This window comes from Acanthochromis polyacanthus, chromosome 19, assembly GCF_021347895.1.
Source record: "Acanthochromis polyacanthus isolate Apoly-LR-REF ecotype Palm Island chromosome 19, KAUST_Apoly_ChrSc, whole genome shotgun sequence".
Lineage (NCBI taxonomy): Eukaryota > Metazoa > Chordata > Actinopteri > Pomacentridae > Acanthochromis > Acanthochromis polyacanthus.
In genome coordinates, this window is record NC_067131.1 from 1,482,878 (window position 1) to 1,508,627 (window position 25,750).

General features: G+C 42.7%; 2 protein-coding genes across 6 annotated transcripts in view; one reads left to right on the forward strand and one right to left on the reverse strand.

Annotated features, from left to right (window-relative positions):
• The window catches only part of rpl38 (ribosomal protein L38), a 1,167,099-nt gene that overhangs the window by 635,087 nt on the left and 506,262 nt on the right, over positions 1–25,750 (reverse strand). The window lies entirely within an intron of this gene.
• On the forward strand, positions 3,625–25,738 carry cdc42ep4b (CDC42 effector protein (Rho GTPase binding) 4b). Of its 2 annotated transcripts, XM_022211037.2 has the most exons (3): positions 3,625–3,814; positions 5,661–5,742; positions 23,262–25,738. In XM_022211037.2, the coding sequence occupies exon 3, from the start codon at positions 23,453–23,455 to the stop codon at positions 24,455–24,457; it is 1,005 nt and encodes a 334-aa protein (XP_022066729.1). In that variant the 5' UTR covers positions 3,625–3,814; positions 5,661–5,742; positions 23,262–23,452; the 3' UTR covers positions 24,458–25,738. The 2 variants fall into 2 exon arrangements, with proteins under 2 accessions (XP_022066729.1, XP_051795294.1); XM_051939334.1 differs by lacking the exons at positions 3,625–3,814; positions 5,661–5,742 and adding an exon at positions 12,012–12,236.

The following is a 25,750-nucleotide window of genomic DNA, read 5'->3' on the forward strand; positions in this document are numbered from 1 at the left end:
AGAGCGTCCAGAGCGCTAATCCCTTCTCTCTTTTTTTTGAAAACACATGGGAAATTTGCCTCCGACAGAAGAATCACAGACAGGAGGTATTTCACTTGCCGAAATGTTCATTTCCCTCTGTCTCTCTTTATTTTCCCCCCTCAGGAAATGAATGACAGAGAAAAAAGCGAGCTGGTGGTCTCTGTTAAAAAGGGAGCCCAAGGTACTAAATAGCCCTGATGAGCTTTGAGAACCCACAGTTGGAATATTAAAGGATTCAGACAGAAGGTGTAGTTCAAAGGAGTTTGAAACCCTGAATTTAATTGCCTCATTTGTGAGCTTCACTGAGGGTGGTTTGGGGATTTGAAGGGGATATACTGGCAGTGGGAGAAAGGATACTAATTTGAGAAATAGGATGTCCCTTCAGTGCCGTTCATGAATGCTTTTCTAATGTACTGTTTGTTGGAAGCCTAAATTGGTTTCTGACTTAATGTGCATTATGGGAAAAGGCTCAAAAAATGGCCGCAGCCATTTTAATAAGTCCCTTTGCCCCAGTCAGCCTCGCTCCCACTCTTTTAGCAGTTTTGACAGACACTAGTTTCCATAGTGGTTCAAGTAAGACCGACTGAAGGATCTGAAGCAGCTGAAAAACATGGCATAAATTGAAGAAAATTCTCTGTGAAGTCATATTTGGTCACAACTATTTTTATCCCCGGCTGACAGGTTTCTATTTCAGAAGAGAGAAACCTTGTGTCCCCATTTATTACTGTAGCCTCTCCAGTCTGTGTGCGACATAAAACACAAGCCACACAAGGAAGAAATAATTGAATAAGGGGCTCGCTTCAAGGAAATGTACCATCAAAGTGTTGTGTTCCCGCCTCCTTTAATGAAAGTTCTGAAGAAGGCAGCGTGCGTATCCCATAAAACACTGCTGCACTGATTGGTTTGTCTCGCATTTTTCATAAGCCTAATGCTATATACAGGTGGGCGAATTGGGCTTTGACAGACAGGTGGGCGTCAGCGGCGTAACAGGAGTTAAAGTTCACACCTGAGGTCCAGATGACTGCTGTAACCACACAGGAACACGCTCACCGGCCTACATGGCCTCAACGGGTTTCACATGAAAGAATGTAAATCTGCTTTGTGTGTGGGAGATTAAAGGCCTTTTGAATGTAATCTGGAAATTGTCAGAAATAATAGAAGTAAAAAGTGCCACTCTAATTACCTTTATTGCTATTAGGAGCTGGTGATAATATAAATCAGTATGTCTGGACTTTTAATTACAGTAATGAGCTACTTTCCAGTACATTTGTCCTAATGCTCCAAATTGTAAGCGGATGAACATTAGGTCCTATTTAATTACACATTTCTGTATGCTTTAAATCAATATATAGCATTAAGCACCTTTCTATGTGCACGCTTACTGTGTGAAAGTTAGTGCTGTGACATAAATCAAAAAAGGTTGGTACCAAAACACTTTGACCTTCTGGATGAAGGTTTGTTTTTTCCCTTTCTTGTCCAGAGTTAGATGATTAATTGATGTCATGTCTATACAGGGAAACCTTAAGGTTGAGAGACAAACTAGCTTAGCTTAGCACAATAACTAGGAACTGAGAGAAACAACTTTTCTGGTTTTGTCCAGATTCACCAAATCTGCCTACCAGCATGTGTAAAGCTCACTCACTTAACACATCAATTCATCCATAAAAGTTGTGGTTTAATGGGGCCTGACTGTTTCTTGGCACGGTGCAGCATTTCTGGAGACTCCATTGGTCACCTAGCAACCTAATGAAGTCCAACTCATTATCCAGAAAGATGACCTGCTAACATGTACAGCAAACAGTTTTAACATTCAGTAGCTGAGTTTGACTGTCCGGAATTTAAACTACAGATATCAACAACAAAAAGTTTAATTCCGACCACTCAGAACAACTGGAATTCAGTTTTGACTAGTCCAAATAATAGCTGCAGATATCTCGAATGTCATTATGACTAGTCTGAATTGCTGTGCATGCAGTTGCTCATGCAAGGCTTCCCACTGGATACTGACCCGGCAAAGCAAAGTGTTAGCAGCAGCATAATGGTGGCTGCTGTGGTGGATAAGACTGTTAGAAAATGGCAATTTGTGGAGTTTGTGGAGAACAAGGGCTTCATTCATAAGAGGCTTGTGGTCAAAATTTACTAGAACTTTGGCCTCAGGCTGCCCTGACATGGCAGTAAAATGACTTGTCAGATAGCAAGCTGTTATGGTTACCATTATGGTACCATAATAGCTATGCTTGAAAACCAAGCTGCCTCTGACTATGTAGCTTCTGATGTAACTACAGATATGGGCAACGTCATTTTGCCTAGTCTAAACTTAATCCAAGACAGGCCCATCTGTAAATATTCTGTCTAGGTAGAACACCAGTTTGAGATATCTACAGTTTTGCTCTGTCTATTTGAAACTGTAAATAAAACAATGCAGATATCTTGAATGGATTATCTTAAACAAGAATTATGACACATCAGAATTAAACTGAAGATATCTGAAACTGGGACCGCAACTAGTCATAATAAAGCTGCAAATATCTGCAGTTCACGTCACAGATATATGTAACTGAACTGTAGGCCTCTGTAATGGGAAGCCTCATACACATTAAATGCAAAAGTGATGTTTTTTGTCCTCATGGCACAGTGGATGTCTGAAATGTTATTTTTGACATAATTCAGCTGCACACGTCTGTAAACTGAATTGTAGATATCTTCAATGAAAACCCCATATACATCAATGATCAAAGTGACTTTATTTGTCTACAGTAGAGTGACTATTGATTCCTAAAGTGGCTTGTCAGTAGTTCATACTCAGTCTAAGATATCTAAAAAGGTCAAGTAGATTACTAGAACTGATGGGATTTCAAGAACTACAAGTATGACTAGTCAGGATAAAGTTGTATGTATCTGAATCTGGAATTACAACTTGCCATTATTTAGCTCATCCAATTACCAAATATGTGTGTTTTAGATAAGCCAGTAGATATCTTTTGTTCAGGGCAATGTTTGCAGTGTCAAAATGCTAAGCTAAGCTAAGCTTGGCTAAGCTAACTGACAGTTCTAAGTAACTATACCTTTATTTTTTTTTCTTTATGGTGTGTTTCTAGCTTGTCCACAGTTTGTCCATAGTTCAAACTTAATTCAGGATATCTAAAAATGAGAAGCTGATCTCTAGAACTGATAGCAATTAAAGACATTTTGACCAAGAAGTATAACATGTAAACTAACTTATTGTGAAGTAACTTATTGGGTCAGAGCCATGTTAGCGGTTATCTTATGCTTAAGCTAGGCTAAGCTAACTGGCAGTTGGTGGTTGCTTTGTTTATGTCAGTCCACAGTCTTAATCAACAGTAGAAATAAATAGTAGAAGTGTTGAACTGTACTTTTATTTTTTTCGTTGTGGTGAGTGTTTCTCACTGAACCGTTTGAATAGTTTTGTCACAGCCATTACTCTTAAACAGAGCGAGCTTGGTAGCCCCCCGTAGCTCGCACATAAAAGCCGGAGCCCCCACCAAGTTGAAGTTGGGTCCATTGTTATGAGCTCCGGATAATGGCGGTCTGTCCCTTTAAACCGCAGCGGGAGGTGGTGCTCTCTCTCCGGCACATGAGAGGAGGGGGAGGGCCGCTTTGTGCGCCACACACAGATCCAAAACTACACGGACATTGAAGCACCAACACGGGGACTGTCCTGCTGCAAGTCTCCTGGAGGACGCTAAAGCTAAAATCCCCCGGGAAGTTGAGCGGAATACGAGCCTAAAAAACTTCCCCGTCGAGTAAAAGAAAGGAGAAAACTAAAAAAAAGGTAAAACTTCTTCCTCCTTCTTGTGTTGTTTTTGATGAGTTAGCTGTAATTGTTTAGTTGTATTTAAGCTAGTTCTCCGACTTTGACTTTGAACGCTGGTGCTGCGCTCGGTGCGTTTTAATGTAGTTTTCAAAGTTCGGGTTAAGAGAGGACAGACGTTTGGGTTGAAGTTAAAGCCAACGGTGTGAAATCTGCATCTCATTTGAATGTCAAATCTGCCTGTGGACAATCAGCGCCTGGCAGTCACACCGAGCTCCTGGCTCTCCCATATGGAAACACAACAATGAGCCCTCTGGCGTCCTGGGTGTCCTCCATCAGGCCGGCCTGGACCTGAAAGTAAAGGTTAACATGATAAAAAGTCAACACTGAAGTTTTAAAAGGAGCATTTCTGGGGGCAAACAGTCATTTAATGATAAAATCTTGATTACAAATACTCACAACATCTCTGCTTACTTCATCTGTGTGTCACTTTGTTATTACAAATAACAGTTTTGAACTATTTTCCTTGAATCATGGCCATAAAGTTGTGCAAAACTCCCATACTTTTGACTTTTTTCTTTAACTATCAAGGGACCTCCAAGTATAGAAGTGTTAGATTACTGACCCGATTACATTTTGGCAGGCAGCACTCCTGCTTTTTGTATAATTTAATATGGCGTTACATAATTATCTGTCTTTGAGGCAAGGCCAAAATCACAATAAGCAAGCGAAAGGGGTCATTAAATGGGTTAAACAGCAATGAAAGTTTCACATTGGAGAGGCTTATTATGAGTCACCAGGCGTCCACAAACCTCTGGGCTCACAAATTTGAAAAAATAAACTTAGTCAGGGTGTAGATTCCTCAGTTAATATTTGGAACTAGGTTGCAGAGAGCTGAAGTAAGTGTCCCAATAACTATTTTCAGCTTCAGGACAGGATATGATTTAATCATCGCGGGAGCAGATGGACTTATGAGCATCGGTTCTCTTCACTGAGTATTACGTAACACTAATACCATGCAGTGGGATCACAGCAGAAACACCGTAAAATCTCAGGGAATCTACAAGAGCTCTACAAACATCCCTCACCCACAAGTCTAGTCCACCGTCCCGCATCATTAGTGAGTTTTTTCCTGTTTGTGTTTTCCCTGGCACTTGAGCCTCGTGGTCATCATGCCCGATGAACTGGGTAATTCACTGAAGAAGCTGCCACAGCTTCACGGCTGTATACCTGCCCGGCCTCATTCATCACGCCCTGCTTGAAGGCTTTAACTTTTAACTGCACTCACCGTAAAGTGTGCAGGTCCGTTTTATAACGTTCTGTGTCATTATTCCTCGCTCATCCTCAGTAATCAGCTCTTCATTCTTGTTAAACTGTCAGCGTGGACAAAAGCAGGAGGACATATTGAGTAATGAGCTTTGCTGTTGTGTCGTCTTTGTGCAGCGGTCGCCCTCTGACCCCATCGTACACAACCACACAACCACACCTTAACAACAGCCCCCAGGTCGGCCGGTGTATTCTCATTTTGCTTGATGAATCATTTACACAATTTTCTGGCGACTTTGCGATAAAGAGAAATGAGGCAGTTGGAGGAGGAACTCTTGGAAGTTAACTAGTCAGAGCCAGGTCAATCTGCTGCCACTGTTTCACTTTTAACGTCGTCATCTTGGCTTTCAGAGTCTTACTTTCCAATGACAACACCAGCTGCCTTACTGCACACACTTCAGGCCTTTCAGCTCCATAGTCTGCTGCTTCTCCAGAGCTGCCAGGCAGATATCTCTCCATCAGGATCCATTGTGTGTGCAGCCTAGTCAGAGGGGAGGGGAGTGTATGTGTGTGTCATCTCTGACTCTGCCTTTTTTTGCAGCGGAGGCCGTCTGAGTTTGCTCTGGAGGATACTGCTGCTGCTGCTGCGTTGTGAGGAAGCTGGCTACTTTCCCAACTCTGAGGTCAGTACAGTTTTATATTGGAAGGAGGGCGTGCAGCGGTGGGGGATGGACACAGGCTCATGTGCGCCCATGAAAACATTAACTTCAGGCAGTTTCTCATGCACTTAGTAAAAGCAGACAACGGCAACTCATTTCCGTGTGAGTTGGCGTTTTATTTGCTTGTGTGCGCGTATGGATTCCATATTATGCCGAGGTTTAATGTATGAGGAGAAACAATTGGCTAACGAGAGTCAGATGTGACATCGCAGGTTCCTGTTGCTTCCCATGCCTCGGGAGACGATTAAGTAGATAGTTAGCCCGTTCACCTTCATCCCAAGCTCTGTAGGAGATCAACGGGTAATGATGGAGGAGTTCCTGAACATTTGGAGCTTTTTGTGGCTTCAGTTCAGTTAAATTGTAGGCGCAAAAAAGACAAAAATGTTGACAGATCATTTCTACAACAGTGACAATGGAAAAAAATGTGACTGATCAATCTATCATTTTTGTTTTTTTATGTTTAGGTTTTGCAGGGTTAAGTGCACTGAAATCTCATTTATTTTTATTTTATTCCTTTATTACAAAGGCTGTTTTCTTGATTAGGGTGGACATTTATTTATGTAATACATTTTTAAGTTTCCAGTAAGTGCACTGCAGACGGACTGCTGCTTAAACAGATGTTTAATAAATGTAGCAATCCTGCATTTCATTTGTTATTATTAATATAGATAGATACCAAAACAAACTACAACAACATGATACTGGCTTTGAATATCGCCACCGGCATCATGTTGAAAAACCCGTATTGGTTGACCATAATAAAAAATGGATTAGGGTGTCTTCTAAATTTCCACAGAGAGGGGAGAGGGCAGTTTGCCTAGAGCAAAAGGTCATTTTTTTCTAGTCCTGGCTATAAATAATTTATTATAAATCAGTATAAATAAACACTGTAGAGCTCCGACACTGTGGAATCCCAGCAGTTCTGTGAAGTATTAATCACATCACAAGTGAAGGATGTGTAATTTTTTTAGCTGTTGATGCCAGAAGACACAGAGGCTCGTGTTGAACTCCCTGTGGAGAGTTGTTTTGTCTCAGACAATTACAGGATTCACCCCGCCTGCTACGAAAGCATTAAGCTCTTTGGACTTTCAAGAGAAGTCATGCTGGGGATGTTTTGAGTTCATCTTTGAAGATTTTACATGGAGACAAAATCCAACATTACATCACTTTCCTCTGGCGTTGTGCAGAATACATTTAACTTCGAACCGCAAAAAAGAAAAACACATTAACTGGAGGCCTATTAATCAGAATCTGCAAAACAGAAAGTCCATGAAAAAATGCACTCATTTAGACCTGGGGTCTGCTAAAAAGATTTCTGCTCACAGCCTCTAAACTCCTGCTGCATGTGTGTGAAGTCTAAGACCAGGTTAGCCGAAGAGTGATGGACTTTCCTTCACCTTGTGTTATTTTAAGAGGATTTAGACCCACAAATGTCCGGTAATCCACAAAGACAGAGCAAATATTTGTAGAAACCTGATTTCAAAACATAATTAGGAGTAGCATAAGCATGTTTCACCTGTATGGTGGAAAATGGATTATTGAATTATTTATACAGAAACCAGAGCTAATTGTGGCACAGTGAAAACACGGGTCTTTTATAATCCCATTTGACAACAACATATCGAGGCTGTTCCCGTAAAAGAGGCCACTTTCTGTTTCTGTAGAAACCCGTATGCATCTCTGCCTGCTTTGGTTACGGTCAGTGTAACATGACCATTGTAGAGGATATAACCAGCTCAACAGGAATCATTTTCCTGTGTTTTGTAACAGCGCTTAACACCGAGGTCACTTCGATCCCTTCTTGAAAACACCCACTCAAATTAGATGATGCATTCATTAAAGATGTGCTACAATACGATAAAAGATTTATTGTATGTTCTAACACAATGCTTCCTGTCTTGCATCACCTGGCATTGTTGATGTCCTGAAGGTGTATTGTTTAGAGCTGTAGAACCTGTTGGGATAGTGATCATTGTCTGAGGTGAAGGCGGGTCTGAGTGCGGCTAACCTTGGTGGGTTGATCGCACATTGCAAAAGTTTCCGAACATCCTCTTTGGCTTCACATGTATGTAGGAACACCACAGAACAACAATATCTATCATCAGGTGGCACGCCTGTCTGTCTCACATTCTGTGGAATCCTTTGTCATTGCGCTACGTCGTCACACAGACATATTTTGGAACATGTGTCACAGCTTGGTTGCGGTGATTTTGACACCTGGTAGTTCACTGAGAATTTTTAGTTAATCTGGATCTCATTTTTTATGTCGGTCCGCACTGGGTTTTGTAGGAAATGGACTTTTGAAGCCTCCCACACATGAAGATAAATAACTGGCGAGCTGCTTTGGTCAAACTCAAGGACAGATGTTTGAGCTGATTCCTGTGAAACCTGAACTTATCAAAGTTATTTTGTGAGTCACTCTTCAAGGAGAGCCAGTCTTTTTCTCATCATGGATAGTAATCAAACAAAATAGTAATTAGGTTGACAAATATTGGGATTTCCCTGTTAGCATAAAAAAACGGCATGAAATATTACCTTCACCTGTAATAAAGCAAATTGGAAAGTGTCTTCAGAGATTCATCAAATTATTGAATGAAACAGTCCAAAAAGAGACGGTTTTCCTCTTTGGTGTGTGTTAGAATTCTCATCCGACTGCACTCATTCCAGCATCATCAGCACTAGTACCCGGTTAATCAGTAACCACGTATGATTGCAGATAGTTCTCCTCCACCCACAGTCACAATATTACTTTCAACAACAGGATTAGGTTGTGTAATATCTGTTGACTCGACTACGACTGGGTCATATATTGAAAACAGACGTAACGGGCGGCGTGCAGCTGGCAGCTCCGGCCTTTTTACAGTCCAGTGAGGCCTCATTGTTTTCCGGCTCTGCAGAGGCTCAGAAACAGGTGGTTTCTCCCTCAAGCACACTGAAAAGACAAAGGAGGACTGCTGGCCTCACCGTGGTCACCTCTGTGCCCACTGGATGACACATTCATGCCGGGAAAGCAGTTCAGGAGACGGGGACAGTCACTGAGCTTATTGTGGATCTTATCATGGTTGTCTTGTGAGAATTGCTGCTTTGGTTATGAGTAAGGACCCACACATCTTCCTGCCGGAGCCTCCAGAGGACACTTTCAGGTCGGCGGTAGTGTGCAGTGAGTGGACGTTACAATACCTTGATAGATAGTGATCGAAGGGCTTTGTGTCTTTGTATTAAATGAATCGCTATAAATAGTGGGTGTTGTTTATGTGGGACACCTCTGAGCCTCATCTTGTGTGTTTGTGTGTGTGTACGTGCATTTATCGGTTTCCTTTTTGCGTACATGCTTGCGGGTTGGGTGTGCCAGAAGGGTTTGGTTAGCGCCTTCCTCTGTGCAGCTTTTTTTGTTCTTTCTATTGTACTTTGTGTGACATTGTCGGCTACTCAGTTACTGAGAATTTTGTGTGTCGTTTGGGAGCCAACAGGGTGTGTATTTATTTTTAAACTACACGCTTGTGACTCAGCGAACAGAGGCCAGTTCTCCCCGATAACCTCGAACCTATTTGAGGAACTTCAAACAGAAGCAGTTCATGGACTTTAAACTTATTGGTCACACACACACACACACACGCACACACACACACACACACACACACACACACACACAGAGTCCACAGCCACAGCAGGCCATGTGTGTGTGTGTGTGGACTTCATTAATTAAAACCTCATGCTTGGAGTTTCCAGAAAATCAAAGTTGTTGCCTGATTGCCAAATCAAAGTGGCATGCCGAATGTCTTTAAGAAAACCAAATCAAAGAGAGAGTGCTCGCAGTGAGATGACACTGATGGCACTTCAAAGACGTCCCTGGTGTCATCATCAGATGGTGATTCACAAAAGCTCTCAGGATCTGGCACTTTTCTTATCATTTGTTATAAAAGTTTAAGATGTTCCCAAAACTCGAGGTGAAAAACAACAGATATTCAAGTTAGAACCAGTGAATGTACGGCATTTTTCTTGTGAAAAAGGTATTTGATTGGGAGAATATCAACCCACTAATCCACTGACGTCTAGTTTAAAGAGCTCATATTATGTGCTTTGGGGTTTTCCTCTTTCTTTTAGTGATAAATAGCTTTTTGTGCATTTAAACGGTCTGAAAGCTTACACAACCCAAATGTGAAGCCAAAGGGAGGTGTTATTGACAGAATATCTGTTAAATAATCAACAGACTCCTGGTTTTCTTTCTTATTATAAAGATTTTTTTGATTATTTAGAAGGTTTGCAAACTTATAGGGCCCAAAGTCCGTATCAAAAGGAGTTATTCTTTCCAGAAAACAGAAAACACTGAACCATATCTGTCTGATATTCCTTGTTTTTAGTCCTGGCTTTTTTTCTGCTGCTTATCTATGTCACCATGTAACAAACTTAGGGTTTTTCTTGGCTCAAAATGGTCATTTTTGTAGGTAATTATACGCATCAGTAAGGATGGTAGGTCTGCGTACAGTAAAGGCAGAGTGTGTATTACTATATATGACCGAAGTCTATGTATTTTCTTCTTCTTTTTGACCTTTTGATGAAAAAAAATGTAAATTATGTTTGGATAAATGTCCAAAAGTCCAATTAATGAAACTTGCTCTTATTTTAGCAATCTTTCAAGCATGTAAACATATTCTAATAGACCCCCAAAAATGACCTATAAACCTGTAAATGTGTAAAATACAGGCTTTATACAAACTATTCTTGAGGCTTATTCAACCCTTAATGATAGGAGCAGCTGCCGTGTTTATGTGTCGCCCATTAGTCCGCTACATGCACGGTGATCGGCTCTTATCTTATCGGACTTTCCTGAGAACCACTTTAACAAGAACTTAAACACATGCTCGCTCACAGCAAGGCTTCTCTTTACACTCACAGCACTAACAAAACCACAGTGGATGGAGGTAAATCAAGCAAGGATGCAATTACACTAACAATGTCCTTTACGAGTGCAGGAGCTGTGTACGTGTTCCAGTCTTTATCTGCGTCCTGCGCTGGGATTTTTCAGCTTGTCGGGCGCTATTATCAGCTTGAAGTGGGCATGTTTGTGGGCCTGTGTTTTGTTGGCTGCCGTTGGTGTCATTAAAGTTAACACCATGGGGGTTTATTAACTCATCTTGTTAGTCGGGACTCTGTGCCTCGGGCCTTTATAGCTGAGATGTGTGCTCGACTTCAGCGGGGAGGCTGCTGATAGAAAAGGCCAGGAGCCGTTGAGAAGTTGACACAGTACAGAAAGCGGTCACTTATCTTGTAGTCACACTGAGAAACCTCCTGCTGATCTCTACCAAAGTTTATGTGTGTGTCTGTGTATTCCTGTTCTCCACACTGGCATTGGGTTATCTTTCTAGTGATTTGGCATATTTTATGTCCCCAAGGTGTCATTCTCAGCGACTTGTTTGCCCTCCTGTCCTTCTTTCTTTGGACTAATCACGGCCAGTAAACTATCTGAACTTATTAACTATACTGCAAGCCAACTGTGACTTTGGCATCCCTGCTGCATCGGGGTATTGTGTATTCCCTTTCTGTCCTTTTTGTAGAACAATGCTCAGTAGAAATTCTGCTTTGTTTCACCGACCGGCAGCTATTGGACGGTTAATTCAACCGCTTGGCTCGGATCCTGACCTCTGCTACCAGGCGTGAATGCGGTCTATTTGTCGGAGACTGATGGGGAGGATTTCGGTGATTAATTAGACATGTACTCTCATGTGCACACACACACACATAGAGTATAGTACAATCCCTCCACTGTAGGAGTAATGAGGCTTTGGGCACATTTTATGCAGGGCACGGTGAAAGAACGTCTGTCGCTGTGCTGGCATGACTGAGTGAATGTGGTCACACCCTCCACTGCCCCTCTGAGGATGCGTTTCTCTTCAGTGCCTCCATCTGTGCCTTCCCTTTTTTAAAGGAAAGTCCCTGAGGTAATATTGCTTCACATGGGAAAGGTTGTGCCCCCTCTCATTTTTCCTCTGGATATTATTCATACACTGAAATAACAGGCTTTTTTCCCCCCCTCGCTAAAACAAACTCTCAAGAGACTTGTTTTGGGCAAGAGCTTTTTTCATAATCAAGGAACATGTTCATTATCTGTTAGATTTTTCGCCAAGAGTCTCCTCTTCCTCCTCCTCCCCCCCACCCTCTGGCTGGATAACAGCATGGCAGCCCACCCGCTTTTTGCCGCTTTGTCCAACCATGCAGGAGTAACAGCTTCATAAAAGGCCTGCTTGACTGGAAACACAGAGGAATCGTTTGGAAGCTTGTCCTCCTCTTGTGGATATCAGGATTTGGAACGATTAAAAAACAACAACACTCACTGCAGTCATGTGGGGACTGGGTTTGAGGGTCGTAACAGGAGGATCGTTCAACGCACTGAAAGGAATATGAGATTTTTCCGAGTCAGACTGGCTGGCTGCTGGAGCTGTGGGAGATTTGGGATGGATGTATGTATGGATGGATGGATGGATGGATGGATGGAGATATGGTGAATGGATAGATGGAGGTATGGATGGAGGTGTGGATGAATGGATGGATGGAGGTGTGAAGGCATGGATGGATGGAGGTGTGAAGGGATGGATGGATGAATGGAGGTATAGATGGAGGTGTGGATGGATGTATGGATGTATGGATGGATGGATGGAGGTATGGATGGATGGAGGTGTGGATGGATGGATGGATGGAGGTGTGAAGGGATGGATGGATGGATGGATGGAGGTATAGATGGAGGTGTGGATGGAGGTGTAGATGGATGAATGGATGGAGGTGTGAAGGCATGGATGGATGGATGGAGGTGTGGATGGATGGATGGATGGATGGAGGTGTGGAGGTGTGAAGGGATGGATGGATGAATGGAGGTATAGATGGAGGTGTGGATGGATGTATGGATGGATGGATGGAGGTATGGATGGATGGAGGTGTGGATGGATGGATGGATGGAGGTGTGAAGGGATGGATGGATGAATGGAGGTATAGATGGAGGTGTGGATGGATGTATGGATGGATGGATGGAGGTATGGATGGATGGAGGTGTGGATGGATGGATGGATGGAGGTGTGAAGGGATGGATGGATGGATGGATGGATGGATGGAGGTATAGATGGAGGTGTGGATGGAGGTGTAGATGGATGAATGGATGGAGGTGTGAAGGCATGGATGGATGGATGGAGGTGTGGATGGATAGATGGATGGATGGATGGATGGAGGTGTGGAGGTGTGAAGGGATGGATGGATGGAGGTGTGGATGGATATATGGATGGATGGAGGTGTGAAGGGATGGATGGAGGTATAGATGGAGGTATAGATGGAGGTATGGATGGATAGATGGATGGATGGATGGATGGATGGATGGATGGATAGATGGATGGATGGAGGTGTGGATGGATGGATGGAGGTAGGTATGGATGGATGGATGGATGATAGATGGAGGTAGGTATGGATGGATGGATGATAGATGGAGGTAGGTATGGATGGATGGATGATAGATGGAGGTAGGTATGGATGGATGCAGGTGTGGATGGATGAATGGATGGATGGATGGAGGTGTGGATGGATGGATGGATGGATGGAGGTGTGGATAGATGGATGGATGGAGGTAGGTATGTATGGATGGAGGTGTGGATGGATGAATGGATGGATAGATGGAGGTGTGAAGGTATGGATGGATGGAGGTATGGATGGATGGAGGTGTGGCGTCCGCTATCCCAGCCTCCTGTCACACAGCTGGAGGGCCGGCCCGGGCATGCTGATTTTATTTGCTCTCGTCTAGAACGGTGCTCTTAATCCTCCTGTGGTTTTGTTTTTGCCCGGTGGCAGTGGGGCCCTGGAGGCAAACACACTCCAGTTTACACACACAAAGCTTGTAGTAGTTGGGCAACGGTTGCGCTGATGGTGGTGTATTTTGGTGGCTCAGCCGTTTGAACTCCCAAAGCTGTTTTACATGAACCTGAGCAGTGTTCAGCATATTGTCAGTCTGGTGCAGATGAAGTGCTTTCAGAGTGATCACAGCAAAACACCTCAGACCTCTGTGCTTCATTATTTTAATAGAATATTGATGAAACCTTGATGCATTTCTCCACAGAGCCTTCACACCAGTTCCTTTCTGTCCCTCTCTATGATGTGGCATTATATACACTTTATTGTGCACATGTACCTTTAGTTTTTTTTTTTCATAATTTGGGATCTTATTGAGGACAAGCTGCTGTTTTAAAACTCTAACTTCAGAATGCTTTAGGGTCCAGAGTTTAATTTAACAGTAGGCATGTGTTGTGTGAGGACAAGCCCGCTGACATAGAACACTTTGCTAATTAACGTAATAAGCAGCCCAGAGGAGGTTTTATTTTAATCAGACAAGGTTTTGTTTGTACTCTTGTTCACCAAAACTGTTGTAGTCATTTTTGAGGCCAAACAAGCGGAATCTAGCAAAAAAAAGGAAAAAGAATTCAACTCAAGATCCAGTTAATTTCTTAGTGTGACCTGATAAAACTCTACTCTAATAACTGATTAATAATAAATATTTTACTTTGAGCTGCAGTGATTGGTCAAATAGCTTACAGTTATTTTGATTACTGATAAATGTGAGTCATTTTTTTAAGTTAAAAAAGTACAAATTCTCTGATTCCAGCTTTTTAAAGTTGCATTTTTTTGGTTTCTTTGCTGCTCAATTGCATGAAACTAAATAATTTAATCGCCGGTTTTTGGAAAAAAAAAAAAAGCAAAACATTTTTCACCATTTTCTGACATTTCATAGACCATTCAACTATTCTAATGATCAAAAAAATAATTTACAGCTTAACTGATGATGAAAATAATCATTAACTGCAGCACAACTGATGAGAAACTGTGAGTTGCTGTTAGGAGCACCATCTTCAGAGGCCCTGAAGGACTTAAAAACTCCATAGCATACTACCTTTAATTAGCTTAAAAGATGATTGAACTCATAAAACAAAGCTATTTGTGGAAACTTATAGTCAGGCATTTGGGAGCTCTCCAGTGCAGGAGAAGCTACTGGTTAAAGTCAAACCCTTTACTGTTAATCCTCTCCATCCGTCATCCTCCTTGGTGGTGAAAACTGTAGCCTGAGTCATTGTGTTTCACCATCCCATTCTTCTGAACTCGAACGCTCTTGAACGCCTGGAGGAAGTTTTTTCAGGTCTGGCACAAATGTTCATTTGGACTTGAGGATTAGATTTTGGTCACTGTAAAGTCGCTAAACTCCTTTTTGGCTGTAACTCTAAGAATTTCTGTGCTGGTTCCGACGATATTTCACACAAATGTCTAATAGGATAACATGAATTGTTGAGGTCAGAGCTTAAATCCAGACACAAACTGTGAGTTGACGGGTTGGTGAAGGCATAAAACTTGGAGTAGGTAATGTGAGTTCTGTCAGAAATATGCTGTGAGAGCTGAGGACAGGTCCCTGCGGCTGTGTTTGCATTCGTTGGATCCGTTTACCCTGAGATCATACTTTGAAGGTCTGCACTTAAAGCTATACCTGTGTGAAATATGCATGTTCCTCGACACATGGGTGGCGAAGCTGTCTCCTTCCGAACACTCCAGTCTGTTTTTGTTCAAGAAATTTTCTCGCATTTGTCATTCAGGGTTTAGCTCAGAGCTAGATATGAAGTTCAGCAGGAAGAACTGGTTCCCTGTGCAGCAGGCAGTAACAGAGTACAGTCCTATTTGTCAGCACGCTGTGATAGATATTTGTACCAAAAGTTTTGTCTTACTCTTTTATGATATACGAGTCGTGTCTTGTGATACCGGTGACACGGTTTGGATGTCGTTTTGATTCACTTTGTTGGCGTTACAGGTGGGAAGTAAGGCTGAGTTTGTATGCTGCATAAACAGGGTTATCTCTTCATCTATTATCTATGTGGTGAGTTAAGCAGATTTGCTTGGAGGAAACTTTGAAGCACGAGAAAAAAGCTCAGTGCAGTCAGATGGAGGCTTTGCTAATGAGCTCACACCAAGGCTGCAGCTGCATGATGGGAGTCGAAATCAGATTCATGCATAGTTGATGAGGCCTCCTAATTCCTTCAGTTTTAGCACATTTTTAATATTTAATAACAGTATTTTTGTATTCATCATATTTATTTATATATTAGTTCTTTTGATGACCGTGGGAGTGATTTAAAAAGTATAATAATTGTGAAGTAAGACAAACATGAATCATTTAAAATAATTAGAGCTTATAACCGTTCAGCGCTGCCTTCTCTTGCACGCTTTAACTTTCTTTTCTGACTGTGACGAGGGTTTCATAATGTTAAAGACGCACAGATCTTTTGTTGTTTCGTTGCTTTTGACACTGCCGCCCTCCTCCTTCCCCCCGTGGGAATCACACGTTTGAGCTGGAGGTTAGAGGCCTGACAAAGTATCTGCAAATGAAATTTCCCCATCTTTGTCAGAGTTAGGAACTTTCCATTGTTATGCAGCGCCATTGATTAATTGATTAGCGATGTCATAGATGGCGCCGGTGATCTTGTATGTTCATTTGCATATCAATGTTGCTGACAATAGGAATGAACAATGGAGGAGATGGTGGATGGTTCAAGGTTGGAGCAAAAAAAAAAAAGCAGATTTTCTTGTTGCTCATACAGCCAGTATCTGCATTGTGCTCTTTGTTGGTGGTGCCTTAGAGCTCGTCTACGCAAGAGTTTCATTTATAAATGCAGTTATTGTAGATTTAAAAATAACTATTTGACAACTACAATTGTTTTTTGTGCAGATTAAGTCCTGGAGAGTGAAAGGCCTGGTAGGTCTGATGGACACATTCATACTCTGTACAGTTTACTTAATTTATGGGACATCATTATTTAGACTAAATTCAAAGTTTGGGTTTGCAAAGGGCTGCAGAGTGGCGTGGTGGTTAGTGCTTGCACCTTGCAGCTAGAAGATCACCGGTTCACGTCATGGCCTTCCTGCATGGAGTCTCCGTGTTCTCCTGTACATGCGTGGCTTTTCTCCAGGTTCTCCAGCTTCCTCCCTCAGTCCAGAAACATGCTGAGGTTAACTGGTGATTCTAAATTGTCAGTAATTGTGAATGTTACCTGTCCAGGTGTCCCCTGCCTTCACCCTCAGTCAGCTGGGATAGACTCCACCCCCATGACCCTAATGAGGATTAAACGGTGTATGGATGATGGATGGATGGTTTGCAGTGCGAGTTGGAAGTCTTATAGTTTGGTACTTTGGAGTGTGGACACATAATTGGATGCATAAACTCCTCCATTGTCACAGGTAGAAAATGGGGAAGCATATTTTTAAATACATTCCCTTTTTTACATTCCATAGATGTGCAGGCAGCCTGTCAGACTGTAGCTGTTGTGTAATCACCCTTTACCTTCACATAGCAGCTTCCACCTTGTGAATAAATGATAGCCTCTCTCTGTCTTGCTGATAAAAATTTAAATGCAGCTCAAGATGAAAACAGAAACTGTTGCAGTCAGTGTGCAGCCATTGGTTTAACCTGACAGTAGCTTAGTTGTGATTGGCTGAGCAGCCAAAGCCTCTTTCCAGCCTTCAGTGAGCGGAGAGAGAGAGAAAGTATGGCAGGGCTAGCTGAGGACTGTAGGGCGCTTGTGATCCTCGGGATTACAAGTGTGAGACTGAACGCTGATGAGCATGTTGGTTGTTGTGAGGTCATTCTGCCCACATCAGAGTCCGCCGGCGACACAAGATGCGCTTAATCATTCATGGCCCTGTCACCGCTGGTCTCAGTTTGAGCAGGACTCATGTGGCTCTGAGTGCTCGGTTACGTAAAGGCTTTGTCACCGGCTGGCACGATGACTGAGGCAATAACTCTGAACCAAACCAAACTGGATAATATTATCTCATCTCTGGGCCTGTTTATTGCTCAAACGTGCTCAGCTCCATGTGTGTGTCAGCATCGGTAGCTCTGTAATGGTGATGTGGCCGGCTTTTGTAAATGAGGTGGAGTTTTGCGCCCAGCTGGACTGGAAGCATGTGTGGAATGGGCCACACAGGTCAAACTGGAATCACTGGTCACCGTGTTGACTTCAGCACAATGAATGTGCAAATGCAGAGCTACGATTGTGTTTTTCCTTCTCTTTAGACATTGAGCAAAATAAAATAAATCACAAAACAAACACTATATACATAAAGAAATGGTGAAGCAGCGTTCTCATTTCTCTCTGTACAAAAGCCTGAGGCTACGTCCAAGCTAATACAGAACTTCTGCTATGTTTACATGTAGCCTCCAGACTGCTCGGGTATTTTATGACCTCTAAAGCAGAGTCTTTGGCAGGAATTCACTGAAACTATTTTTACCGGCCCAACACCAATTATTACTAATCAAGAAAATTGATAACAGATATTTGTAATTGATGTGCATTTGTACTTAAAATGAAAATCGTGCTGTAAAAATTTACAATCACCAAACTTCAACACAAAAGTTTATTCAGTAATATTATGCATAGATTTAATTAAAAGACAATTTTTCAAAATTCATCTTTAAGTTGTGACACAGGCAGAGAGGCGGCTGCATCAGGTCCAAAGTCATGTGGAAATATGCTTAAAAATAATAATTAAATCAGATCATTTTTGTGTTTTAACCCTGGTGTTGTCTGCAGGTCAAACTGACCCGTTTTAAAGTTTGAAAAAACATTTTCACAGTGAAACTTCTGATGTCCACATTTTCAACATTTTTGGGAAGTTTTTGAACATTAAAATGTTTCTTAAGAACATTCACGAAAAAAAAATTTCGTGAATGTTCTTGAAGAAAATATTAGAAGTTTTACTGATATATATATGTAATTGATTTAGATATTTTTAGGATTTTTTTTGGAAGATTTTTACTCATTTTTTGAAAATATTTACAGGAATTTTCTTGCCAAAATTGAGAGATTTCTTTTTTTAAATAAAACATTTAAGGGAAACTTTTTAGGAATTATTGGAATTTTCTTCCTGAAGGTTTTGCAAATTTTCAGAAATTTGGGAATTTTTTTTGCTGAATTTTTGAATTTTTTTCAGACAAGGAAACAATATTTTTTGGTGCCCGTAAATGAGGACAACAGGAGGGTTAATGCACATAATTTCTGATGTTTTTACAGCTTTGTCCACAATACTCTGCTGTTTAGGACCCCTAAGCAAAGTATTTGGAAACCCTGTTGGCCCCGTTCTCCAGGAATCTCCAGGACTGCATCGTGGTTTTGACAGGCAGAAGTTCAGACTTCTGAAAACACAGACGTCCACTTTCACTTTGATTCACTGACTCACACTTCAGTCACTTTACTGTTTTCTGTGAGAAAACAAAGACTTAACTACAGTCCAAAACCAATCTAAACCCTCAGATGTAACTGACTTCACAGCAGTGTGAGTCCATGAAGACAAACACTAGACGTTGCTGGAAACCGTGAGATTTTAAAAAAACATTTAAGTGAATTTGGACGTGGTCACACTTTAATTCACTGCTCAGCTGATCACTCCCTATTCTTGCCATTTTTGAGAGTTTATACACGTTAGCAAACTACCAAAAATCAGGAAAACCATGAGCATCTGTGAAACCTGTGGGGGTTAGACTGAAAACACACGATGCTACAAACGAGCAATAAATCACCAAAACAGCGAGTAAGCAGATGCTGTCACGTACAGATAAACTTCCTGGTGGATTTTTTCCCCCTGCGTCATCCATGTTTGGTTTGTGTACATATTGTGAGGTGCAAGAAAGCCCCGTTTCACCAGTTTTACTATGAGCTAGTCCCTGAGGAAAGCGTGCAGAGATGCGGAGAACTCGGGTGTTGCTGGGCTCGCTCTCTGTGCAAACAGATGTGTAGTCAAGGAAGTTTTTGTTCTTTCTTTTTGCCATTTCTGTTCTTCCTGTGTAGTACTTACCACCATTATCCACCAGTCCCTGTGCTTGGTGTTTACACTGGCGCCCACATGCCCAGCGGGCGTGAATAGTCATGTGATATTCGTTTCCAGGCATGTTAGACGAAATGGCACTAAACGCTCACCAGGGTGGAGACTGTTGAACATGTTTTACTGTGGATGTAGCTTAGGAACAAAAACAAACACAGCAATAGTAACACGAGTCGAAATTAAGGCATAAAAACATTAAATTATCACATGGATACTGAAAACCATCCAAAAACACATTCAGACTCGTCTGTTCTGCAATAAAATCTGCCCCCAAGTTCAACATGCCCTCAACAATCTGCTGCACATTCTCCAAATATGAAACTAAATGAGCTCTTAATTATTTTTCTAGTGGTGAGAATTGGGATGAATATGTGAGGACCCTTTTGTCTGCAAAATAGCAGTCTAGCGGTGACAGATTTCCCAAAACAACAGAAATAAAATCAGCATCTTTAACACAGAGTTTTATGTGCAGAACATTAAAGCAGTCTCTGGAACGTTATTTTGAAACGGTAGACTGCACATAGCACCGCCATTCTTCATGATTTATCTTTTGTAACGTAGTGAAAGGCTAAAACTGAGTATGACAGGACCGCAGGCAGGTCATACTTCATCTTTTGTCGTGCCCACAATAATGAGTCTTGATGAGCCTGTGGGAGGGGGGTCGAAACTTCTCCTCATCAAACACAGAGGGGCTCCCAGAGACGTAAAATGGGCCATTTCCTAGAATGACTTAAGGTGTGAAGTTTGCACCTTTTGATATCTGAGAACCCACTGACATCTTTTATGCCGAGGGTTGAACGTCTTCTGGTGACATGGCACATCAAAAGCATTCCCCTTCAGCTGCAGCGCTGTGGAGATCGTCTCGCTGCCCCGCATGTGGCCACCACGAAGGGTTAATCCATCTCAATGAGCTGATCTCTCCATGTAGGGGATGAAAAACTTTCCCTCCGTCTCCGGCCGGCTTAGGGACAGGAAGCCCACTCGGTAGCCGGCACTCTGCGCTGATGTTGCCATAGAGAAATACAAAACTGTGGCCAGCGGGGAAGAACATGTTGGTTGATGAGTTGTCTTCGGTGGTCGCTCACACATTCAGCCGCCTTTTGTGCAGCAGATACTAATTGGCTGCTGCACAATGCACGACGTAATAAAGGCTTTACCCAACGATGGATCTTACTGTACGAATTTAACCACCGCAGCTCTGCTCACAGAGAATTCAGACGTATTTGTTTGCTTAGAGCTATAATCTTATAATTTGGCATCCAGTTGCTGTTTAAATAGCTTTCATAACGACTTGCCTCATTCCAGTTGGATAAGGGTGCGAACCTGAACACGAAAAATAAGCTCTTCAAGTACGTTTGCTCTTTGTTCGGCCTTGTTTGAGGAGAGTCTCCGCTATTAGGACCAGAAGTACTGGAGAAAACTTGAATGAAGTTGTTAGAGAAGATAAACCCGTGGCAGTGGATAGAGTTCAGCTCTCTATGGGGATGATCTGTCTTTTGAAAGAGGAGCAAAGCAAGAAAAAAACCAAAAACGGCACTAGCTTTTATCATCTATCAAACCCCCCTCTGTTCCCTCTAGTGCTACAGTTGCCTTTCCAATTGAATGGGTTCTTGTCAGAGATGCAAATGTTTTCATGGGTGACGTTCTTTTGGAATATTGTTGAGTGAAGCTCCCATTCATTCTCTGGGGGGAACGAGCACATGGCCTGTAGCGTGGGCTCCAGCTCCAGTCTGAAAACACTGACAATGATGGTACTGCTGTCTGGCTAAAACAATCGAAACCCCTGTTCATGTCAGTAACACATGGAGCTAGTGGACTGTCGTCGGGACATAAGTGGGTGTTTAAACCTCTTTTCCACTCGATTCTATTCTGCCTGTTTTAAGGTTTTGAGTCGCTGGAGAATTAAAGGAGAGTTCCGGTTTATTTCAGCCTCGTGTAATTCCCATTAATGTGGCTTTAACTTCGTAGTCTTTGCCTTCATTACAGAGAATTGCGGAAATTGCTTCCAAGGGAGGCATTAGCCTGAGTTCCCTCTCATTTTAATGCTTTTTCAAAAGAAAGCTGATTTGTACATGAAGCTTTTTTGATTGTTGTTTTGGAGTCGGACTGAAGGTTGACTCCGATATGCCGCCTGAAACTTACATTTTTCTTTCTGGGTTAACTTTTAGTAACCATATAGAGAGTTGAGTGTTGGGGAAGTGAAACGTCATCTCATGTTTAACAAAGCTGAAGTTTCATTAGTTGTAGCTCCACAGCTGGAATTGCGCTCGTCAATGGATACATGTAAACAAAACGGATGAATATACCGTCGATGATCAGGTCAGTTAGATTGCAGTTAGCAAAAGATCCCTTGCAGTCGGGTAATTTGTGCATTTAACTTTGGCCAGACTGTAAAACGTTTAAAATGATTCATCTAGTAATGGTCTTTCTTTGTAAAAGCTGCAGAGAGCTCACGCTAATTGCCTCGCTACATTCCATTCACCAGCTATTCACGACTGCTCATTTTTCTTGAATCTCTACAACAGAGGGGAAGAGTGCAACGCTAGCCTGACCCACACAGTCATAGTGGCCACTTTAATGGGGAATTCACCAGGTTGAAATGAACCAGAATTCTCTTTGAAAGACAGAGTTATTTAAGTATTAAACTGAGCTGTTCTGAGCTTAGTAAGTCAAAGATGATCAGTGCAGGTACAGGATCAGACTTGCGTTGGTGGATCACCGCATAAGACCAAAAAATGTACTGGAGGTTACCTGTGGATGTGTGTGTTCATGAGACAGAACGAAATATTCACTGTGACTTTGAAGGCTAAAGAGACTTTTGTCAAAGTAAAAACACCGAGAGCTGCTGGTGGAAACAGTTTGTGTTGACGATAGGAGGGTGAGAACAGAAAGTAGTTGGTCTGGAGTTGGTGAGCTGTGCTGTAAGTCGATCCGTGCTGAAAAAATGCTGTCCCACTTCATTTCTTTTCTTTCTTCATTCTTTTATTCCTGCCAGCTTGAACTGCTCCGGCTCCCCGTATCCTGTGTCTTGCTGGTTATGTAACAGTCGGGGGCCTAAATGGGAACTAAAGCACAGCAGTAATGGCAGACACTGCAGCCCATGAAAAACCGAATGCGACAGAAGCCTATTAGAGTTTTTCAGAAAAGAGCCCAAAAATGTATCATAGGAACTGAACGAACTTGAATGGGACTTACTTTACCACGGCAAACTTCACTGGGGTTATTATTACTGCCTTGAAGTTCGGTGCTCTGAACTTTATACCAGAAAGGCTTTTGTCACCATTACATAACACCCTTACAGACTTGTGCATAAAAAAGCTTTTGCTGGTGTAGAACCACTCAAGTGAGCTTTCATTTTGAAGCCTTGGCGAGAAAAGTTTCCGTGCTTGATGGTGATGAAGCAAGTTATTTGATAGTGGATGATGTGAAATGAATAGACACGGCTCTTTAGAGAAGCTTTTAAAGTGGGATGTTGCATTTTCATTGGAATAAAATGGTGTCTGTTATTGACTGCATGTTTCCACATCTCTTGCCCAGTTGTGTAGATTTATAGAACCATTGATATTGCTTTAATGTGCTCTATTTTTCTTTTTCAGAGGCTGATTCAACCACAAGATGAACCCCGAGCTGAAGGACCAGAATGGCTGCACACAGTGAACACCTGGAATTATACTTGCTTTGACAACATCTTTTAGAATCGCCAGAGAACTTTGGACGGAACGCTCAGAACGCCCACAAATCTAAGCTGTGATTTGTATCTGTGGATCCTAACTAAGAGACTGCCATCATGCCGATTCTCAAGCAGCTGGGGAACAACCTGAACCAGTCAAAGCGGAGGTCTCGGGCCGACCTGACCGCTGAGATGATCAGCGCTCCATTGGGGGACTTCCGTCACACCATGCACGTGGGCCGAGGCGGCGACGCCTTCGGGGACACTTCGTTTCTTAGCACCCGATCAGGGGAACCTCCAAAGGAGCCGGACACCAAGCAGGGCTCCCCAGGTCCCAAACCAGGACTGTTGTCCCGCACCTTCAGAAGCAGCAAGCGGTCCCAGTCGGTGAACCGGGGCGACAAGTACGAGTACAACGTGGTGCCTTCTGCTGGCTCGTCTCAGTTTGTGAAAAACGCCATATCCCTGCCTTACCTAAACGATGAGGGCACGAACAGAAGTCACCAGCTGCCCAAGAGCGTTTCCTCGAGCCCCATGAAGAAGCTGACGGAGATCGAAAGCAAACCGGTGAACGGAGCGGCAGCGATGGCGACGATCGACGCGGAGTTTGACGAGAGGAACTTCGGCGAACTTACAGATTTGCCTCCATCCATGCCGAAGGGAAGCGGGATGAAGCACGCAGAGTCTATGATGTCCTTCCACATCGACCTGGGGCCCTCCATGCTCGGGGACATCTTGAGCGTGATGGAGAAGAAGGGCTGGGAGGATGACGATCTGGGCTACGAGGAAGGCAAAGGCAGCGAGGGCCACGGGTCGCCTTCCCTCATCCCCCACATAGACGACGATGATGCGGAGGAGCAGGCGCCTGCACGGCCGCCTCGCAGCATGTACCAGCACAAAGCCATGGTGGATCCCTACACCCCGGAGCTGCACGCCAGGAACAACCACCACAACATGGATAGCTGCTCCGTGTCCAGCTCTGGCTCCGTCACAGAGGAGAAACCCCAGTACCACCTCCACGATGGCGACACGGACAGCGCAAAGTACAGTTCACCACGTGGAGAGGACGACAGAGATTTCACCTTCATGGATGAGGATGATGACGATGAGATCCGAGTGTAGACTGAGACGATATGACTGCCATGAAGGACACTAGAGGAGAAGAGCAGGTTTAGGGAGGCTTTAACAAGCAGAAGGCAGGAGAGAGGTTTACAGGCAGGGCCACATGTGGGTTAAGCTTCTTGTAGATCAATGTCATATCTGCACACTTTGTTCAGCATCATAAACAACCAATTAAGCCTTTTTCACTCTGCTGTAGCGAGGACTGTGAGCTAAATGCAGAGTACGGACACACTGGCTCCACAAATAGCTCTCTTCGAATGTTTGTTGATGCAGTTTTGCAACATCAAACTCTGAGCTCATCATTATTGGTAGATTTAAATTTTCAAGTGATACGGCTCCCACGTTTGAAGAAGAAGAATCAGCACAGCATGCGTTAGGAGTGGGCGATCCAGTGATCTTATATAACGGGCAGGAAAATCTCAGTCTGGTATACGTTCTGCTCGTCTTCCAGATGGCGTCATTACGAGTGCTATATGTAGCTGAACTGATAGAAGCAGTCATTTGAAGCGGCAGCCTCTCGGTCCAGGTCACTGTCCAACGACGTGGTCACCAGTTCAGCTAATTCTGAGGGGAGAATTGCGATTTAGATCAAAAGACTGTCGTACGATCTTTTCACCCGATCGCCCACTCCTACAATTATCCACAAACATTACACTCAATTTAAGAAGCAGTAAAAAGTGACGGTGGGATTAGAGAATGGGTAATGTGGAGGTGAAGACTGAGGGATGAAGGAAAGGGTAAAGGGAAAGTGGGATAGCGATCATGGAGCCTGATCTGACAGCTTTAGACACTAAACACAGAAAGTTGTTCTTACTTTTGATCATGTCTGAGTTTAAGGAGCGATTCATGCTTTTTCTTTTTTTCTTACTTCATTGTATGTTCATACAGTATCTGGAAGCTGGTGTCCAGTAGTTTATTCTTTTGAAAGCTGATCTGCATTCTTTGGTTTCACGGGCAGCAGTGATATTTATTTATTCATTTTCATAAGGGATGGATCATTCATAATGTGCACTGCTCAGTCTTAAAAGTTTGATTTGGGATTTTTTGATATGAGTTTCTTAAGAAAATGTCTTAAAGGTACTACAGAGTGAGTCCTCTGCTTCAAGGTTGGCCCAAAGGCCTTTAAGTAAACACGGAATTGTCTGGTGGAGTTTGGCGATTGGACGACTCTATTGGTGATTGGCTGATTCTGTAGATTTTTTTTCTCACTTTATTTTGATAATTTGATGCTCTGTCTATTTGAGAATTCATCTCAGCAAATAAATAACGTGTAAAGCACAATTCAAAAGCGTG